Here is a 21456-nt window from a genome sequence, read left to right on the forward strand (position 1 = left end):
TGGAACACGGTCCATAGGCGTGCGAGAGGGGGGCAGCGTAGGAATGGAGAGAGAGGGGAGGGGACACATGCGCTGGTGCTCATCGGGGTTGCGCAGGAGAGAATTTCGGCATGTCTAGCCGCGTTTCAGAGGGAGAGTGGAAAGGGGGAGGGGAGAGGGGAAAGGGAGAGAGTGTGGAGGGGAGAAAGGGGAAGGGGAGGGTAAGTGGTGAGGGTATGCGCAGTAAGGGTGGTCACGCCGCACACCACCACCACCACCACCACCACCACCGGATTGAACTCCGCCATAAGATACTTCGCATCTAAAACAGCCCAATGTAGATACTTGCCCTCAGCTATGCCAGCACCTCTGCAACTGAGTGAGCTATGGCAACCAACAAGTCCAGATACACAAAATGACCAACTTCAGTGGCTTATCTACTTCAGATGCTCGAAGCCTAATTGCAGATGCTATGATCTCTTTCCCAGCACATGCATGGCCATGCTCCATTGTAAGAGCAGGCTGGACTGAACTTTCTGTAAAGCCCGCAGCCCCATAGTCATACAGCCTGACCATAAGCACACAATGTTTTATACTATGCCCTATCTAAATGTGAGAACATGATAATATGACCCTTACGACCGGGTGTCCAAAATTCATTCATGGGTAATTGACCAATAACCACAATACAATTGTTGGAAACACGGTACCACGGTACACCAGATTAGTTTTTCAACCAGAGCTTCTTTTACGTGCACCCAAATTTATGTACATGAGCGCTTTTTTTCTAATTTTAACTGCACTGAATGCAGCGACATGCATGAACTGAAATCAGCAACCTGAAGCAAGGCAGTACAGTACTATGTCATTGCCACTGCACTATAGTACATGCTGGGGCCCCAGGTATTTCTAGCCAGAGTTTAAAAATATGCCGACGCACTCTATGACGATGCAACCAAATGCATGTTGCTGACTATTTCATGGAGTAAGTTAGACTATTTCTTGTTTTCTGCTTCATTGCCTAATTAGGCATGTTTAATTAATTAACATTTGAAACAACGAATGTGGCCAAAAAGTTCCAATGAGAAAGTTGTAGATAGGTTCGGAAATGTCTCATTAGACAGTGTTCTAACTTCCTATCTATTTAGTATTAGCGTTTTTCTGCTTACTACAGATGCCCGCAAAATACGAAAAAAGACCATGTGACATGCCCGCTTGTGCACCTATGCACACCGTGATTGCCTTGTTCCCTAACTTTCCGCATGCAAATGACCATAGCATTTGACCAGGTGTGAGCGACGATGGTGGTGGCAGTGCGATGACGCACGTTTTGCTGGCGGCAACACAAACAATAACCGATGCGTCTGCTCATCGCTGTCATGAACCACCAAGAGGGAAGCATATCGTCTGCATGTGTTAGGGTGCACTAGAACGGAACGTTAGGGAGCACTAGAATCCTGACGTGTACAGATGCATAAGCGGGCATGTCACATCGTATTTTTTTTGTATTTCGTGGGCACCTGTAGTAAGCAGAAAAACGCAAATACTTGATAGACACAACATTAACAAACACAAAACTAACAAAGAAAATGAGCCCTTAGATCCACTTCTTTCGTTCATTAATAGATAAGAAGCTACAAACTGTCTGTTTGGATGCTTTGAATCTACAAATTTCTCATTAGAATTTATCGCCCAGCTCTGTTGCTTCAAAAGTCAGTCAATTAAACATGTCTAATTAGGCAATTAAGCAGAAAACAAAAACTGGTGTGACGTACGCTATGGAACAGTCAGCAACATGCATTTGGTCAATTGTCATAGAGTGCGTCGGCGTATTTTTAAACTCTGGCTAGAGATAGCTGGGGCACCCTGTATATGCAGATACTTTAATGTAGGTACTGTAAGTACAAACGACGATACTCTAGGGCTGTAGTCATCCCTATAATAAATGTATTTCGACTGGTACCACCTTTATCTTTTCACAGGGGACCAGGCACTGCTCACCCTTTGTTGCTGTCTGTTGTGGCTACACTTCCTGGTATTTGAGTACCGCTTGTTGATGATGCTGCGGTAAAAATCTTTGGCATAATTACTGGAGACTCAGATGGTTCCTTTGTATCCATTTCCAGAGGGTCCTACAAAACAGTAAGAAGATTTTCATTTTACAATGGCATGCTACCACAATCTGTCAAAACGCATGCACTTAATCCTCCATGGTGCTGAACCCTTTAAAAACTTTTTAACCTCTTGAGGGTTTTCGCCGTGCATGTACGGCAGAAGCTTCCTGGTACCAAAGGGTTTTCGTCGTACATGTACGGCATAGCGTTTATTTTAAAAACGCGCGCTTTTTTCGATCATTTCTTTTGATTGGCCTGTGCTGCCACACTTCGGGAATACGTGTAATAATTTTTTTTCATGCGCCTATGTCTCTCCGTTGTATTTTTTTTTTTTTTTTTTTGCTTCGCAAAACGGCGCGCCGCTTATCGCTTGCCCATCCGAGCGCGTTCGCAGTGCAGCTGGTTTAAAGTGCGCACCTTTTTCGATCATTTCTCTTTCTTGGCATGTGCTGCCACCGCTTCGGGAATAAGTGAAATTTTTTTCATGCGCCGATGTCTCTCCGTTGCTGCTTTTTTTATGCTCCGCAAAACGGCGCGAACCGAGCGCGCCCGCGGCGCGTTTGGTTTCAAACGCATGCCTTCTCCCATTTCTCTTGCTTGGAATGTGCTGCCACGCTTCGGGAATACGTGGAACTTTTTTAATGCTCCAATGTCTCTCCGTCTTTTTCCTTGCTTTCCAAAGAGGCGCGGTGGCTTGCAGTCACGCGCACGCGGTCCGTCTGGTTTCGGTTTCATCCTTCGGGTGGTTTTCACTTCTTGCGCCCACAAAGCTGATGGCTGTTTGATTTCTAATCTCTCAAAGGGTGACTGCTTGTTACTCTCTCGTTTATTGCTCCCCGGCGCGCGATTACATTTGTTTCTGTGCGGCGCTAAATTACACAAACAACGCCACCGTGATTGCGTTTCCTGTTTTGGGGTCTCGGAAAAACTAACTACGTCTTGTTGGCGATAAGACAAAGGATTACTGTAGCTTTTTCACTCGTTTTGCTTTCCGGACGGGCACAGAACCATAGTTATCTTCCGTGCGCTCACTGATGCAGTTCGCCTACACTATGGAATCGCGCGCCGGTTGCTCTGCTGCCAGTGAGTCGAGCAGCGATTCTTCCGATGCGGACTATTCCCCAAGTGCCGAATCAGAATCTGATTCATTGGATTTCAGTTTGTCAGACGAGGATTTTTTGACGAGTTCAGACTCCGATGACGATCAAGGAGCGACATCTGAAAAACGTGAGCGGCGAGCTATGCATCAAAGACTATCACACGCTGAAAAGTTTTTGGGTTAGAACACGAACATTTTTAACCGGAAAAGTACTCTGGTGCGCTTAATTTTGCATGTCTGTGAGCTATGTTTACTACAATGCATAATTTTTATTTATAAAAAACTGTTAAGTTTTGTTTTTTTAGGGTTTTGCTTGATTTTATTACGAATAAACCATGTGTATGTAACAACAAAAATGATTTTTTTTGTCACTTTAGGTCACGAAAAAAAATTTTAGACAATTTTTTTCTTAAATAATCGTCTGAAGAATTTATTTCAGCAATAAAAAAATTACACATTTTCAGACTGGATTTCACGAAAAAATTCGACCCTCAAAGGGTTAATGGTTTTAATGATTTGATTCACACATCGGCCATCATGCGTTCTTCTTCTCCTAATGCTGTCTTGTTACGTCGCTTTTACCATGAAGCTAGGTTGGCACTGGTACCAAAGAAATAAAGGAAAGGTTAACTAGGATTACGCTACAGTTACAAAACAATGCCTTGTCATCACACATCACACTTCCAACTAGGCGCTCAGCTGTGCAGTGCCACCGCCACTCAATAAATAATAATAATAATAGTATAATAATTTTTATTTGCACAACAATGTGAGCCCTCCGGTGACGTGCGAGGCTAGACAGAAAGGAAATACCCTTACGCGCGTGCGTCTGCTAGCCCGTCACCGGAAGGTGAAGGTGAAACCAGTATGGTGAAGGGTATGCGCGACAACCTATGAACACACCATACCACCTAAAATGAAGAGGTTCAATGCTATCCAGGGGCGTAGCCACGTTAGGGCACACCTGGGCCCGTGCCCCCCCCCCCCGAAATTTTTTTTTGCCATAGCATACAGAGCAGAAAATGACACTCGACCACATCTGCCTGCTCGTCCCCACTACAGATCAAGGAGGTGCCCCCCCCGAAAAAAATTTCTGCCTACGCCCCTGATGCTATCCCATGCATTAGCATTTGGAAAGAACTTCTCGAACTGGCATTCATCTAGCGTAAACATGGCTAGAATAATGTTGCCTTGAAGCATTGGATCGCAACGTGAATAAAGAAACTGATCATTTCCACAATGCACTTCACTTACAGGAGGCTTGCTGTCGGTGCTCGCCACGGCAGCCTTGACTCCAACCTGTTGTTCGCTTATGTGTTCTTTGAGGTCATGACGCCTGGCAAAATCTCTCTCGCACAAGGCACACTTATGCCTCTCCTGACTCGTGTGATTTAACACGTGTCTCTTTAGATGACACTTGAGAGCGTATTTGGCTGCACAAAGATGGCATGAGTATGGCTTCTCTGTCTTGTGCCACTCCAAGTGCTTCTGTAGCGCTGTCGCCTGCTCGAAGGCCTGGCCACACTCCGGGCAGTTGACCATCTCCACACCAGTCGCATGCAGGTGCTTGTGCCAGTCCAAAGATTCTTTAGAGCAGAATTTGGATGGGCATATCTGGCATGCATATGCCGACTCACTCTTATATGCACGCTGGTGTCTAAACAAATCAAATTTAAGTGTAAACTTCTTGTCACAGAAGGGGCAAGCATAGGGCTCCTCGCCCGAGTGGACAAGCAGGTGCTCAATCAGACTTTTCTTAGCTGCAAATTGCTGGTTACAGAGAGTGCAAGCGTGCTGTTTCTCATCTGTGTGCATGATCTCGTGCCTTTTCAAATCGTCCTTTCTTGTAAAGCACTGCCCACACATGCCACACTCGAGCAAGCTGTCGACACTCTCTTCAGGCTTTTTAGGTGGATATCCTCTAGGTCCCCCATCCGAGATTCTGCACATCAAAAAGAAAAGGATAATAAGCAATAACATTAATAAATCACTAAAAAATGAATAGATTGTAACGAAAAAGAACTTAATTGGTTGTTGCATAAAACTGACACAGACTTAATTAAAAGGATAGCGTGATAAACAGCATAATCAAGATACCAATGGTGGTCCAGCCAATTTAGGCTTTGGAGCAACTTTTGTAGCAGGAAAATAGCGGTTTAGCAGCAGATTTACAGCAAGAATAGCTGTGCTTTGGCACAGTTTTGGAGCAGAAATAATACTTTCTGGAGCAGTCCTGGCGCAGAAAAACACTGGTGTCTGGGTCACTTAGAGCAAGTGTGTGACTATTTCGTGTAGATCCCTGTGCGAACAGCAAGTCTTGCTTTAACATGCACAAAGAAAGAAGGCCAAATGTCAGAGAACAGCATTTCTTCACATGGAGTAATGCGACATGTTGACTTCACAGTGATATACGGGAAGTGTATTTCGGTGAGGCATTAGTGACGAAGGCGAAGATGGCACGTACAGTTTTTGTGTGCGACAGGTGTCAAAACGCCATTACAAAGAGGACCTTTGTAACCTGAAGCCGTAAGTCTGAGTCTGAGTGAGTCCGGCTGTGTAATATGTTGGCGAGTTTGAGTCCGAGCTAGTCCGGTTGAGAAAAAGTTTAGTGAGTCTGACTGAGTCTGGTTCAGGAAGCTTTGGGTGAGTCTGAGTCCGAGTGAGCCCTCAGAGTAGAATATATTTATTATGTGAGTCTGAGTGAGCGCCAACTTTTTTGCTGACCTATGGTACAGTGTGACACTTTTGATTCCCTCCCAAGCATATTCGGTGTTGAGCACTTTCTTCTGGTTTTCTGAATGTTAAAAAGAAGTCTTCTTAAAAGTTGAAATTGATGGTTTTGGTTCAAGCTAAGAATTAGGTTGCATACATATGATCTCGAATCATTACTTTATTTAAGATAATTGAGTTCATCCAAAGATTGCTTGTGAGTGGCTGGGATCAATGGGGTACCAGGGCAAGTAGATCTCAACCACGCGCTTTTTTTTTTTTTTTAGGTTGCCACTTAGATACGCTTTGGCAAATGAGTACGAAATTGATGGTTCTTGTTGAAGTGAAGAGTTATATTTTACGGCTAAAGCCTTAAATGACTTAAGTTCGAACGAGGGAAGTGACTGTCAGCATCGACATTAACATGAATGATGCAAAAAGTCACATGGTCAGAGATTACTGTTTGATGACATTATGATGACATCGCAGATTACCATAATTGGTGACGCCATTTGTTACATCACTATGACCTCATATGATAATGTCATCATCACATGGTTAAAGGTACGCTGATCCGGAGGCAGTGCAAAACTAGGTGAGGTGTAGAAAGCTTGCGATGCTTCCGATCCTGCAGTTAGTGCACAACCACGTTAGGTGCAGAAAGCTTTCAGAGGGTGGGGGGCAAGTATCAATACATCGACTGAGAAGAAAAATAAGAAGATGGCTCATAGTTAATTCCAAGTTTACCAATACAGTCAGTCGAGTGCCACTCTCAGACTAAGTCTTGCATTAGGGTAGCGTTACTTTTTATCGCGATAGCATTAAAGAGCTCGTTTCGCAGAAATTCCGGTGTCGGCGGCAGTGCTGACGGTCGTGAGTGAAAAATCAGCGTTGTCCGTGAGCAAAAATTTGAGATAGATGCTTAGACATTATTAAACTGCGCAAAAAGACGAGGACATGAGTATGGAACATACAGAACGATTGAAAGCTGGGCTAGTTGGTGATACGTAATGGGCAAAAACAGCGCGCAGACGGACGGGACGAAGAAAAGGATACACAGAACAAGCGCAGAAATGATCTGTGTATCCTTTTCTTCGTCCCGTCCGTCTGCGCGCTGTTTTTGCCCATTACATACAGAACACCACGAGCGCAGACTCTTGACTTCAATATCCTGGCTATTCTTCCTATGTGGCCCCAGGACGGAACCAGATGACCAAATAGTGCTTGCATTTACGGAGAGACTATCCTGCGCTTCAGGCAATAAGCCAAAACACTGGACAGGCAGACGGACACAGTGATCAGGTTCACAGAGGAAATTGCTGCCTCTTGCTTTGGTTGCGCACATATAAAGGAGCCCACAGGAGAATAAATGTACTTGAGTAGGACGTTCTGGCGGGCTAGTTGGTTCATAGCTTAGATGTTATTAAACTGCGCAAAGCAAAAGGCAGCAACTTCCTATGTGAACCTGATTGCGGTGTCCGTTCGCCAGTCCCATGTTTTGACTTATTGCCTGAAGTGCAGGACAGTCCCTCCGCAAGTGCAAGCACTATTTGGTCATCTGGTTCCATCCTGGGGCCACGTACGAAGAATAGCCAAGATATTGAAATCCGAGTCTGCGCTCGTGGTGTTCTGTATGTTCCTTACACATGTTGTCTTTTCGCGCAGTTCAATAATATCTAAACTATGAACCAACTAGCCCGCCAGAACGTATTACTCGAGATAGATGCAAATAAATAAATAATAAAGAATCTTTGGTCCGAGTGAGAATTGAACACAGGCCTTCTACGTGGCAAGCAAGTGTTCTACCACGGAGTTGCCAGTGCTGGAAACTGCTTCGTAAAAGAACACTATAAGAATGTCATGTAGTGGCAGAAGTCTCTTTAACGCACGTAATATTGCGTGGTGGAATCATAGAATCGCCCCAGGCAGCAAAACACTTGAGTTACGCAACGAGTGGGTGGTTTAAAGGTGCCCCCCCATTACAAAGTGTGCAGGTGAATGTGGCACCTCACGGACGCACGGTGGGTACATTGCCAATTCGCAAAAGGAAGAACTGTGGCGTAGTGAGCACTTCGCAACTGTACTTGCAGTAGGCCTTTTAGGATAGTTTGAAACGGCCAATGTTACGCGCACATACGTTCCTTTCTTTGCAGCATGGTTGAAGGCAATGTGTATGGGGCTCAATTATGCTATCGCGTTCTACTCTTGAAGGCGAAGCACAAGCATCCGCCAAGTTTTTTTCTTTCTTTTTTTTGGCCGATAAACTGCCACAGATCTGAATTATGATTTGTGTGAGGACACTGTTTACAGCACGCAGTGCTCTCAATAAAGCGAAAGCCACATGGCCTTTCTGCACTACTTTACAGTGCCCCAAAAATTTGAGGTCGTTTGTCTTGGTATTAGCATGCGAGTTCCCCATCAACAGCACTAGCCTTCGAGACTAAAGATGACATGCGAAGATGTCAGTAGCGGAGCTCACAGGAATACGTGACGATCTGGATTCTCTGCGTATGTATGCTTTGATGAGAAAAAGTGCATTGGTGGAAAGAGGGCAACGGTATGTCACAATCTTAAAAAGCCCTCGCGGTTTTTTGAGCAAGACCAGGAATATTGCAGGCGACATACGCTCACATGAGCGGTGTGCAAGGCCTAAACAGTGAACTTTGGCGCAGTTGGCGCAACTTATACTGGGCTTGGTGTAGCGAGGTGCAGACAAATTGGATTGTAGCAAAATTGCACAAATGGCGCAGTTGGACCACATTTCAGTTGTGCCAGCACCTCTGAAACCGAGATAACATGAGGCACCAAACAAGCCCAGCTACAACAAAATTATCAACTTCAGTGGCTCATCTATTTAGGATGTTCGAAGTACTACTTGCAAATGCTATAATCTCTTCCCAGCAGATGCATGGTCGTGCTCCATCCTATGTGCACTTTCCGAAAAGCTCCGCAGCAACCCCATAATACAGCCTGACCATAAGCACACAAACATCTTTACAGTATGCCCCCATCCGAGTGTGAGAATATGACCGTTATGACCAGCTGTCACAAAAATTTCATTCATGGGTATTTATCAATAACCACGATACGACTGTGGGAAACATGGTAGCACGGTATACCAGATTAAACTTTTCTACCAGGGCTTCTTTTGAATGCACCTAACTTTATGCACTCAAGCGTTTTATTTTTTTCTCAGTTCACCTGCACTGAAATGCAGGCACGCACATGGACTGAAATATGCAACCTCAAGCAAGACACTACGACATCAATGCCACTGCGCTATAGCATATATATTTACATACTTTACTGTTACTATTGGAAGCATGAACAACCACAGTCTAAGGCTGTAGTCATCCCTATAATAATTAAATGTTTTGTCAACTGGTACCACCTTAATCCCTTCTCAGGGGACCAGGCACAGCTCACCCTTTGTTGCTGCCTGTAATGGCTGTGCTTCCTGCCGTTTCAATACTGCTTGTTGATGATGCTAGAGATACAATCCTTGGCATAATTAAGTACTGGAGACTCAGATGTTTCCTTTACATCCATTTCCAGAGGGCCCTACAAAACAGTACGAAAATATTTATTTTTACAATGGTATGCTACCACAACGTGTCAAAACGCATGCGCTTCATTTTTCATAGTCTTGAACCCTTCGAAATACTTTTTCATGTGCAGTTTGGCTCACACATCACCTGTTCTGTCATTCTTCTTTTCATATTGCTATCTTTTAGCACTGCTCTTACCATGAAGCTAGATTAGCACTAAGACCGAAGAAGTAAAAAAAAGGTTAACTCGGAATATGCTACAATTACAGAACAATGTCTTGCTGTCACTCTCTCACATGCGCTCTACACATCACAGTTCCAATTAGGTACTCGGCTATGCAATGCCATGGCCACTCAATAAAGTATAGCGAAGAGCATGTGCGACATCTTATGAACACACCGTGCCACCTCAAAAGAAAAGCTTCTATACTATCTTGCGATAGTATTCTCGACGAAATTCTTCGGGCCATTCTTCATCAACCTGAGCTACAGCTTGTCGGAAACATTCATGCATTAACATTCAGGAAGAACTTCCCAATTCCCGAAGTGCCATTTATCTACCGTTAACATGACAAGAATAATGAGACTCTGAAGCAGAATACCACGATTCCTTTTCTTTTTGGATTGTATCGCGAATAAAGAAACTGCTCAATTCCACATTGCACTGCACTTACAGGAGGCTGCATGGAGAGGGGGCTACTCGGCATCTCCACCCTGCTGTCGGTGCTTGCCATGGCAGCCTTGACTCCAACATGCATAGTGGCCACGTGTCTTCTGAGGCATTCACGCCTGCTGTAGCCTCTCTCGCACACGGCACACTTATGCCTCTTTTCACTCGAGTGCGTCAACGCATGCATCTTTAAATGACATTCGTAAGTGAACTTGGCTGGGCAAAGATGGCACGAAAGTGGCCTCTCCTTTCTGTGCTGCCGCTTCAAGTGTGTCTGCAGCGCTTTCGCCCGCTTGAAGGTCTTGCCACACTCCGGACAGTGGACCATCTCCACTCCAGCTGCATGCAGCTGCTTGTGCCTCTCCAAAGCTCCTTTAGAGCAGAATTTGGATGGGCATATCTGGCATACATATGGCATTTCACCCGTATGCAGACGCTTGTGTTTAATCAACCCAGCCTTAGATGAAGACTTCTTGCCACAAAAATGGCAAGGATAGGGATTCTCGCCCGTGTGCTCAAACTTGTGTAGGAATAGCCTATAATTGTTAGGGAATTGCCTGCTACAGAGAGTGCACGAGTACTCCGGCTTCCTGGCTGTGTGCAAGGTCCGATGCCTTTTCAGGCTGCCCGTTCCTTTAAAGCACTTCCCACACACGTCACACTCGTACAAGCTGCCGACACTCCTGTCACACTTTCTTGGTGAAGATTCTGTAGCACCTTCCAAGATTCTGGACAAGAAAGAAAATAATAATAAAAAAAATATTAATAGTAACTAAAGAAAGTATACCATAACTTATAGTCAACTGATCAGTCGCATAATAATAACGTAGACTTAGAAAGATACTATGACAAAGAGCACAAAGAAGACACTCACTTTTCAGTAGCACCGTTACAACTAAGACGACATTTAATGGTTGAGCCAGTTGGCCTGGCATTACGGAAGAGGCAAGCTTGCACAACAAATATAGATAACAGCACAAGAAAGGAGACAAAGAGAAGAGCTACCCACAACTGCACATAGAGAGAATGAAAAGAAAGAACATTAGGGCAGTTTCGCAATAGGGGTGTCAAGCCTGAAGGAAGGACGGAGCTGGGCGGCCTTCTTTGTTTCTCTTTCTTTCCTCTTCTGTTTCTTTCTTTTCTCTCATCTCTCTGTTTCTTCTACGTCTTTCTTGTCTCTGTTTATTTCTATTTCTTTCCACCTCTCTCCATGTACTTTGTTTTTCTCGCTCTTTCTATCTTTCTGTTTCTTGCCCTTCTTTCTCTATTTCTTGCTTCCTCTTTCTTTCTATCTGTTTCTCTCTCTCTCTCTTTATTTCGTTCTTTCTCACTAGTTCTCTGTTTCTTTCCATGCTATGCTTTCTCTCCCCTCCTCCTTTCCTTCCTCCTCACTTCCCTTTCTCGCCACCTTGCTGTACTATACTCTACAAGGCTATGCTATGCTCTGCTGGCGTGCCTGGATAGCCGAGTGGTTAGACCGCTCGCCTTCGGAGCGTGGGTATACGGGTTCGAATCACGGCTCGCCAAGAATTTCTCTCCCTCTCTCTCTTTCTTTCTCTCTCTCTGTACTCGTTCTCTCACCCATCAGAGTAATACCATCCCGTGCCGGAGAAATCGGCGCACGTGTTTTAGGAGCGAAGCAGAAAATGAAGAGAGTGCATGCCGATTCATGATGACGATAGTTTCTGTTCGAACTACCCAGCGCAACGAAAAGCTTAAAGAGCTCCACTCTTAAAAATGCAAAGGTTTGCCAGAAGGACGAAGCAGTCGATGTGATGGCTACAAATTGGAATACTATTATACAAACCAAAGCTAGCAGCTATTCTGGCAATATGAACTGTAGTAAAAGTGGCTTGCTAAATAAGCAGGTGTGTCGTCGGGTGGAGAGACCCACACGAAGAGGAAGACTTGATGACCACGACATGCTGTGTGTAGCATGATGGTGTGGATGACAAGTGGCTACCATGGGCAGCACGTTCAGGTTGTAAAGCCTATATATATATATATATATATAAGTTCCGTGCTGCCAGCCCATGAAGCAGCACTAGAGGGGCGCACTGCTATACTGATGAAACACCGGTCAAGCGGAGATGCAGCAGCAGTAGGTGAATATGATGTTCCTGCTGGCACTTGCTTCGATACAAATTCAGCGGTGAGAACACACTGTACATGAAGTTATCAGCCATCATTGCAACTACACTTTGTACTTGTTGCTTCGCAGGTCACTTTCAAGATTCGCACAGCTGTGCTCTAGACAAAAACAGCTTTTACGCCATCTTTCGGGAAGTTAGTGAATGAGCCATTGCAACTCTGAGGTGGCTTTCACAGTTCAGAGACGCTGGCTCAGTCTCAACTGTAAAGAATCTCCACAAATAGCATGTCACTTGCGCATTGCCAAGTTGCCTAAAGTGTCATGTCACTAAGCAACAGGTCAGTGGTTCGATTCCCTGCTCGAGCAACTCAAACAGAGCATCCTTTAGTACGGTATTTCTTAGCGAATTATCTATGTGTATCCATACATATACCAGGTGTTTCAAGAAATGTGTCCAAAATTCTCAAAAATCAGGGAAAAATCAGGGAAATGCGGTATTTGTTCGATGCCATCACAATTACTTCTTCTGTAGCCGCAGGCTTCTTAAGGCTAGCATGACTAGGAGCCATGCCAGTCAAGTGAGGCTTTAAGTGATGATCGAGAAGCTGTCAAATGAAGAATGCTCCTTGATCCTGTATTTTGCGGAGCGCTGTCCTATTCGCTGAGCATGTCCTTGTCACGCTTACAAGAGGATAGTATGTGCTTATACATGCCGGAATGTCAAACTGGTTCTGGCAATAAGTTAGCAAGCTTTGAGACGTAAGCAGGAATATACATCCTAAAGTAATGGAGGAAAAACAAGAAACAAAATAAAGGGAGAAAGAAGGGGGAATGATGTAGGTAGAGCTTTTCTTAAAATTATCTTTCACAAGAAAATTTCAGAACAGGAAATCTTCCTTCCCTTGTAAGCCGGTGAAACTAACGAAGCAGTTAGTGCAAGTTGCACTTGAATATCAAGGTGCAAAGTACAATTGTAGCAGAATGACTCAGTCTGATCAACACTGTTAGACACCTATGCAGGACAACTACAGTCTATATTAAGCAATACATAACGGAAAGCTGGTGACAGGGGCAAAGGCACATGGCTAATCACATAAAAAAGGGAAAGCATGGGTGCTTAATTGCATGCTGTATGCTCTAAGAATACTACCACCCGACATGGCTCATTTTATATGCAAGCTTACTTATTCACTACTGAGACAAAGAATTTGCACAAGAGGGCACTTTGTCCTTTGAGAAAGTCAATAGGACATGCCACAAAAACATGCAGCTCCTAAACCATCCTTCAAGGAAAACATAGCTTTTCCAAATTTATAGTGATCCCATATACGATCTGGGCTAGATGACTCACTGTGCTATAAAACATATTGACAAGGTTGACCCCATGCTTTCTGTTTCTTTGTCTATCAGTGACGCATCAAACATAAGCATAAAGCACAAAGCTGCCATTAGTGAATTTATGTCCCAAATAACATGTGTAACACATAAATAGGTTTGCATGATGGCATATGAACTTTTTGCTGGACAACCTTTTGCACCAGGATAAAAATCTATTCACCTCCCCGGAAAGCATGATACAAACGGTGCGTTGAATTGTGTTTCACTGTACTGCAGTGAGCTCACCCAAGGCTGATATCCATGCTGTCTTTTGAAGTTTCAGTGCTGTCACTTGCAACTGTTGAATCAGCTGCTGGCCCTCCTTTGTTGGTGTCAACATATGTCTACAGAAGAAAAAAAACTATGCATTCATTTTCAGAAGCACTGCCAACAAGCAAAATAAGGCCATGGAGATTATAGGGCAGAACAAATACCGTATACACTCAACTAAGGGCTGCGCTCATGTAAGGGCCGCTCCCCCCCAACTTGGCAGTTCAAATTTCGAAAAAAAAAAATCTCGCCAGCAAACGGCAGCGTCGGCCCTTCCGCGAAAGGGCTACACCCCATCAAGATAGCAGAAAATAAGAATCAAAAGAAAAAAAAATTTCCTTCACTTACAGGAGGTGGTGTTGTTGGTGGGCTAGTGGGCTCTACCTTGATGTCAATGCCCATCTCATCCTGAAAAAAAAAAGCCTTTTTCTCTGATGTGAGTTGCAAAATGACCATGTACATTAAACAATGCACACATTCGCAAGAGAGTCTAACTCTATACACTCAAACACCGATATAACGAATACGGATGTAACGAATTATCGATTATAACGAAGTCAATAGAGATACAGTGTTACGAATAAACATTTATAACGAATTTTCGGATATAACAAAGTTATTTTCGTGGCTGATGTGACTTTGTTATAATGAGGTTTGAGTGTATTCTAGATCAGCTTAGTGCACTTGTGTGACTAATTTACATTGTTACGTATTGCTGACAAAGCTTTGAGGATACTACTGTCGTAAACACTGGCTTGAAGTAACAAGAATCAAAAGCAAACGAAATTCCCTTCACTTACAGGAGGTGGAGTAGTTGGTGGGCTACTGGGCTCTACCTTGATGTCAATGCCCATTACATCCTGAAAAAAAAAAGCCCTTTTCTCTGATGCGAGTTGCAAAATGACCATGTACATTAAACAATGCACACATGCGCAGGAGAGCCTAACTCTATATTCTAGTTCAGCTTAGTGTACTTGCACGACCGAATTTACAGTGTTATGTATTGCTGACAAAGCTTTGAGGGTACTACTGGGGCTGTATTCTCAAACGACCGCAGAAGTATCGCCTTTGGTGAGCACTGACTGGCTATTTAGCAAAACCGGAAAAGTGAGGGCGCCATCTAGTATTTCCATCGACGTGACGGTGCTCTACGGCACTCCTGACATGCCTGGAATAAATGAACACATCCTATCACCGCTGGTTGGTGGTGAAGTCTAGAATTTCAGTGACACAGATGGTAGCTTCTAGTATTCAATCCTCGGTGGATGTGCGCAGCATTTTTTACGCTGAAGCTTTCCGTGAGCATTACCTTGGGGTGCTTTCAGTACTCGTTCTTTGCCAGCACGTGTTTTTTTGTGGTATGAACGTTTCAGGAACATGAACTGAGCGTTGCTCGCATAGTTTATCGCATGCATGCAACATGTGGAGATGATATCGCTGCGGTGGCACACTACAGCTGAACTCTCTGAGTACACCGTGTTAAACTCTCAACGAAAATAGATTTCACACAAAGGTGCATACTTTAAATATTATACGGTGCATTAAACAATTGCACAAAAAAACGCTGAAAGCACTTTCAACACGTCCTATATTTCAAGTAGCCACAGCCAAGCCTGGCCACTGTGTAGAAGACAGCACCCGTTCGAAAAAGCTGCACTCGGGTCACTCTGCGCTCGTACGGTACGCTCACTTGTGTTGTGAGACATTTGTAACACCAACGGCCAGTGCAACAATGACGTCACAAGCAAGTGTTTCTTCAGTTATTGAACGCATCAGATTCTACGTCACCCAAATGCGATACTATCGCACTTTCGCGATCGTTTGAGAACACGGGCCCTGTCGTAAACACTGGCTCGAAGTAACAAGAATAACAAGAAAACAAAATTCCCTTCACTTACAGGAGGTGTTGTAGTTGGTGGGCTAGTGGGCTCTACCTTGATGTCAAAGCCCATCTCATCCTGAGAAAAAAAAAACACCTTTTTCTATGATGCAATGCAAAATGACCATGTACATTAAACAATGCACACATGCGCAAGAGAGCCTAACTCTATAGTCTAGTTCTGCTTAGTGTACTTGTGTGACCTAATTTACAGTGTTGTATTGCTGACAAAGCTTCGAGGATACTACTATCGCAAACACTGGCTCGAAGTAACAAGAATCAAAAGAAAACAAAATCTCTTCACTTACCGGAAGTGGAGTAGTTGGTGGGCTACTGGGCTCTACCTTGATGTCAATGCCCATCACATCCTGACGAAAAAAAAAACTTTTCCGATGCGAGTTGCAAAATGACCATGTGCATTAAACAATGCACACATGTGCAAGAGAGCCTAACTCTATACACTCAGTTCTCGATATAACGAATACGAATACAGTAGAACCCCGCTGATACGTTTTTGAAGGGACCGTAGGAAATAAACGTAAGAGACGGGAAACGTAAGAGCCGAAAAACAGGAAAAACGGCAAAATATTTAGTGGTACAGAATTTTATTTCAATTCTTACGAGCAGCACGAAAATCGGCGCTCTCAGCCGCGATCTAGTCGATGGATAGAAACGCGGAGCTTAGGACGGCCTCATCCACAGAAATGTAATCAACGTATGTGATTTTTTTTACACCAACAGCTGTAGGTATGAAAGAACTAAGCACACGCAATCACGACCGGCGCGGCGAGTCCGACCGCGAACCGCACGCACGACCATGCGAGCTCCAACCAGCTCGAACTCCTCCCGTTCTCCGACAAATAACGATGATGATGAGTCTACGCCAACGCGATGGCAGAAGTGAATGCCAATCTCAAAGGCCTTGCTTTCGCAAGCAATTACGTCATACACGCCATGTTTGTGCAACACAAATCTCAAAGGCTATGCTTTTGTTAATAGTAAATGCCAATCTCGAAGGCCTTGCTTTCGCGAGCAGTTACGTCATAGACGCCATCTTTGCAATTTGAATCTCGAAGGCCATGCTTTTGTTTGCATCAGTTGAAAGATTCTGTTGCTTGCGCCTCTCATGCGGCTAATATTACGGTCAAACGAGGCCAAGCTGCGTGAAAATGCACCATGGCCGCTCTCTTTGGTAGTCACTCGGTCGGCTCCGAGCGCACTTCGCGACGTATCATACGGGAACGGTCCGACAGTTACGACGTAACAGCGGGGTTCCCAATACATTGTATTCTATGGGAGCTATGCCGGGACCAGCGGAAAACGACGTAACAGCCGGGAAAACGCAGCAGTGAGGAACGTAACAGCGGGGTTCTACTGTATAACAAATTATCGGTTATAAGGAACTAAATGGAGAGATACAGTGTTACGAATAAATGTTTATAACAAATTTTTGGACATAACGAGGTTATTTTTGTGGCAGATGTGACTGTTAAATGAGGTTTGTTTGAGTGTATTCTAGTTTAGCTTAGTGCACTTGTGTGACCTAATTTACAGTGTTATGTATAGCTGACAAAGCTTTGAGAATACTACTGTCGTAAACACTGGCTCGAAGTAACAAGAATCAAAAGAAAACAAAATTCCCTTCACTAACAGGGGGTGATTGAGTTGGTGGGCTACTAGGCTCTACCTTGATGTCAACGCCCACCACACCATGAAAAAAAAGAGAAAGCCTTTCTCTCTGATCTGAGTTGGAACAAAACCATGCAGATTAACAATTCACACATGCACAAGAGAGCCTAACTGTATTTTAGTTCAGCTTGTTGTACTTGTGAAACCTAATTTGCATTGTTATGTAAGAATGGGTGGTGGCTTGAGAGAGTTGGTGATACCATATCGACATGACTGCACAGCACAAATCGAACAAGCACAGAGGACAGAATACAACACAAGCACTAGAACGACATACGAGAGGACACAACACAGACACTAGAACAAGGACACAGGAGAATACAGCACTAGTGCTGCAACAAGCACATAGGAGAGAACACAGCACAGTTGCTAGAATGAGGACAGAGGAGAGGACACAGCGCAGGAGCTGGAATGAGGACAGAGGAGAAAACACAGCATCGGCGCTGCAACGAGGACAAAGGAGAGAACACAGCACCAGCGTTGGAACGAGAACACAGGTTAGGCACTGGAACAAGAAAAAAGGAGAAAACACAGCAGAGGAGCTGGAACAAGAACAGAGGAGCGAACATAGCACAAGTGCTGGAACGAGGATAGAGGAGAGGACATAGCACAGGTGCTGGAATGAGGACAGAGGAGAGGACACAGGACAGGCGCTGGAACAAGGACAGAGCAGAGGACACAGCACAGGTGCTGAACGAGGACCAAGGAGACGACATAGGACATGCACTGGAACAAGGACAGAGGAGAGGACACAGAACCAGCGCTGTGACAATAATAGAGAAGAGGACACAGCACAGGCACTGGAACAAGTACAGAGGAGAGGACACAGCACAGGCGCTGTAACAAGGACAGAGGAGAGGACGCAGCACAGGCACTGCAATGAGGACAGAGGAGAGGACACAACACAGGAGCTGGAACGACGACAAAGGAGAGAACACAGCACCGGTACTGGAACAAGCACATGGAAGAAGACACAGCACAGCTGCTGAAACGAGGACAGAGGAGAGGACACAGCACAGGCACTGCAACGAGGACAGAGGAGAGGGCACAGCACAGGCGCTACAACGAGGACAGAGGAGAGGACACAGCATAGGTGCTACAACGAGGACAGAAAGGACAGTGCACAGGCACTAAAACGAGGACAAAGGAGAAGACACAGCACAGGTGCCGGAACGATGACAGAGGAGAGGACATAGCAAAGGCGCTGTGTTGTCCTCATTTAATCTACGCTGTGCAATCATATCATTTAGTAAGAAGCGAGAAAAAATCCCGCTTGCCACCAAATAAATAAGAACACTGCTGGTCTTTGTCTAATGGCCTTATTTATTAGCCCAGACACATCAGAATGTTTCTAACATGAAACAGGAGAATCAAATGGAGACACTCCCTTTACTTACATAAGACAGCGTGGCAGGAGGGTTAATTGGCTCTACCTTTATGTCAACAGCTGCCGTGCCCTGAAATAGATTTGTTTTCATTTATTTCTGAGCTGAGGTGGGAAGGAACCGTGTACTCTAAACACTACACACATGTTGAAGAGCCTCATACTCCATCAAAGTTCAGCTTAACGTACTAGTGAGAACTATTTCACACTGTTAACTGTATGAAGGCAGAAAGGATCCCGAATGCCACTAAACTAGCAAGAACACCGTTGGTCTGTGTCTGACTACCTTATCAATCACACACATCCCAATATTGCTCATATAATAGCAAAAACAAAAAAAATGAAAACATTTTTTACGTACGTCAGGTAATGCGTTGGGAAGGACGATAGACTCTACCTCCATGGCAACATCTGTCATGGCCTGAAATAGACGTTTTTACTTGTTTCTGAGCAGAGTTGAAAAGCGAATTCATACTCTAAACAACGCAGACATGCTAAAGGGCCTCATTCGCCAACCAAGTTCAGTTTAGTGTGCTAGTGTGAACCATTTTACAGTGTTCACTGAAAGAGGCCAGCAAGGATCCTCGTTCTCACCAAATAAACAGGAACACTGGTGATCTATGCCGACATTATTAACACGTAAACACCACTATAACACTAACACAAAACCAGCTAATCAACGTGAAAATATCTAAGTACACTTACATGAGGCAATGCAGAAATTGGGCTACTTGGCTCGATTTTTATGTCAACGCCAGTCATGTTCTAAAAAGAAACACAAAGATTGAATTTCCGAGAAGAGTTGGAAGCAAGCCCTACATTTTGCACTACATCCACGTTCTCACTCTCTCCTTAGGTTCAGTTCATTTTACACTCGACGTCTTTGCACAGCAGTGGTTTTCTGCAAGTTTTAACCAATAAGGTCAAGAATAAGTTAATTTAGGTCATCGTATGCAGGTGTCTTTTTCTGCTATGAAGCTATATTAAAAACAACGCTACTTCTGAGAAGCACATGGACAAGAAAAGAAGGTGCAGATTCCAAGTGACAGTACATCTCGTACATTCCTCGATCAGGTTATTAACAAAAGTTTTCTTGGCATCTTCAATCAATTCGCAGGTGCTGCCTGTTGTCTACCCAAATATACAGTCTTGGACACAGCACACATGAACATTCTTGGGCAATGACCCAGATCGGCAACAACCTAAACAGGAACACAGAGCTGGAGGTAAGAAGTGAAGTTGGCTACCGAGAACGAGGGTTTGGGTCGGCACTAGTTGGCACATTAAAGATGGAAAATCATAGCGGAACAGAAAGCACTCTTCTTGTCCCTTTTCCTTCTGCTGTCCTCATCTGTGTAATTCACCAAGAATTTGGACACAGAAGAAGCTAAGTGTGGAGAAATAAGTGAAAAAGAAATAAATGAAGTATATTTTAATCACCCACTAGGTTATATTACAATGAAAAAGGCTTCTTGAAGTACCACTTAGCAAACAAAGTGAATTTAAGGCACTGTGTGTTACCTTACAAACTGAACTGTGTGTTACTTTACACACAAACTAAGCACCTCGGCACTCAGCTTTAGCCTTAGTGATGTTGCCTCATGTGGGCATCTTCAAATTCCAAGAAACAAAACATGTATCTAACTCATTCTTAGTGTCCAGATGTAGATTCCTTTCCTTTTAGTGATGTTTAATGAGCCTCCTTAATATTCATATATAGTCGCATATTTACATAAATTATGTGTTACTATATTACAGCTCATATGAAGTAGTGAACTCCCAAATTTCCCACAGGGTAGGTGTCGTTATACGCAACTTGGGATTCCTTTCAGACGAGCCTTCTTGAGGACATCGGGCTAGTGCCTTTGACTGGCTGTGACGTCCTACATGCATCGACGAAGTTGCCACACATTCCCTTCCTTCCTTTCCTCCTCTCTCTCTTACATCTTCTGTTTAACCTCCCTGCCTGACTGTTTCCTTCCTTCCACGAAGCACCAAGTTTTTTAAAAGCACACGTGTACCATTTTATGGAAGGCATCCGGTGAAATCACTCACGAGTTTCTTCTAGCTGTGGTGGATTCCCAACCATTTCACGGACACTGCAAGGCAAACCAAGAGATGAGAACCTATAAGCAGTGTACCTGGTCATGGTACAGTTCTAGTGCATAAAATATTCACAGGATTCTTGATGGTGCAGGCAATCGAAACCAGCGCCTATTATGTTGCAGGTTGATCGTTTCCCATTTCCCCACTTCTGTCATACCATAGCACAATGGTTTGACGTTAAATTTGCTTGCCACTCGGCAGGTTCTTACATCTCCCTGAATCGGTGTGTTCTCAACCTGTGTTGAAAGCACTCTTTGGTACGGACATACCTAGATGACAAGTCAATTGTCACCAGTTGGAAGACCCAATTCCCAATTTCATAGCATTTCCCCCCCAGTTTTTTTAAAATTTTTCGTGTATGCTCCTAGGTATTTTAGGTGGATTTTAACTAAGCATCATGAAAGACTTATTTGGCACTGCAGGAAGATTCCAGAAGCTTTAAAGAAACTTTGTAAATTTGTGCAGAAAACTTAACCAACTTTGCTGAGCCCAGCCTACAGTCAGACTACTTAAAACACACCTGTGTTTTTCTCTCTCTAT

The 21456-nt window shown here is 44.1% G+C and overlaps 1 protein-coding gene and 1 long non-coding RNA gene across 2 annotated transcripts; one reads left to right on the forward strand and one right to left on the reverse strand.

The window, feature by feature from the left end:
* Positions 1-1965: 1965 nt before the first annotated feature.
* Positions 1966-20952, reverse strand: LOC119404801 (zinc finger protein 761). Its single transcript, XM_037671473.2, has 11 exons — positions 20866-20952; positions 19516-19575; positions 19172-19231; positions 18824-18883; positions 16046-16105; positions 15757-15816; positions 14659-14718; positions 14207-14266; positions 13835-13932; positions 10124-10847; positions 1966-2111 (listed from the first exon to the last, which is right to left on the reverse strand). The coding sequence occupies exons 2-11, from the start codon at positions 19570-19572 to the stop codon at positions 1977-1979; spliced, it is 1374 nt and encodes a 457-aa protein (XP_037527401.1). The 5' UTR covers positions 19573-19575; positions 20866-20952; the 3' UTR covers positions 1966-1976.
* LOC119404803 (uncharacterized) lies at positions 2010-20838 on the forward strand. The gene is made up of 3 exons (XR_005186371.2): positions 2010-2121; positions 19928-20036; positions 20643-20838. It is a non-coding gene; the product is annotated as an uncharacterized LOC119404803 (long non-coding RNA).
* Positions 20953-21456: the final 504 nt, after the last annotated feature.

Source organism: Rhipicephalus sanguineus, chromosome 9, assembly GCF_013339695.2.
Source record: "Rhipicephalus sanguineus isolate Rsan-2018 chromosome 9, BIME_Rsan_1.4, whole genome shotgun sequence".
In the NCBI taxonomy this organism is placed as follows: Eukaryota; Metazoa; Arthropoda; class Arachnida; order Ixodida; family Ixodidae; genus Rhipicephalus; species Rhipicephalus sanguineus.

Coding starts and splice junctions, on each gene's coding strand:
- LOC119404801 (XM_037671473.2), bottom strand. CDS start 19,572: ATGACTGGCGTTGACATAAAAATCGAGCCAAGTAGCCCAATTTCTGCA. Junction 14,267..14,658: donor CACCAACTACTCCACCTCCT/GTAAGTGAAGGG, acceptor TTTTTTTTTCAG/GATGAGATGGGCATTGACAT. Junction 13,933..14,206: donor CACCAACAACACCACCTCCT/GTAAGTGAAGGA, acceptor TTTCTTCTGTAG/ACATATGTTGACACCAACAA.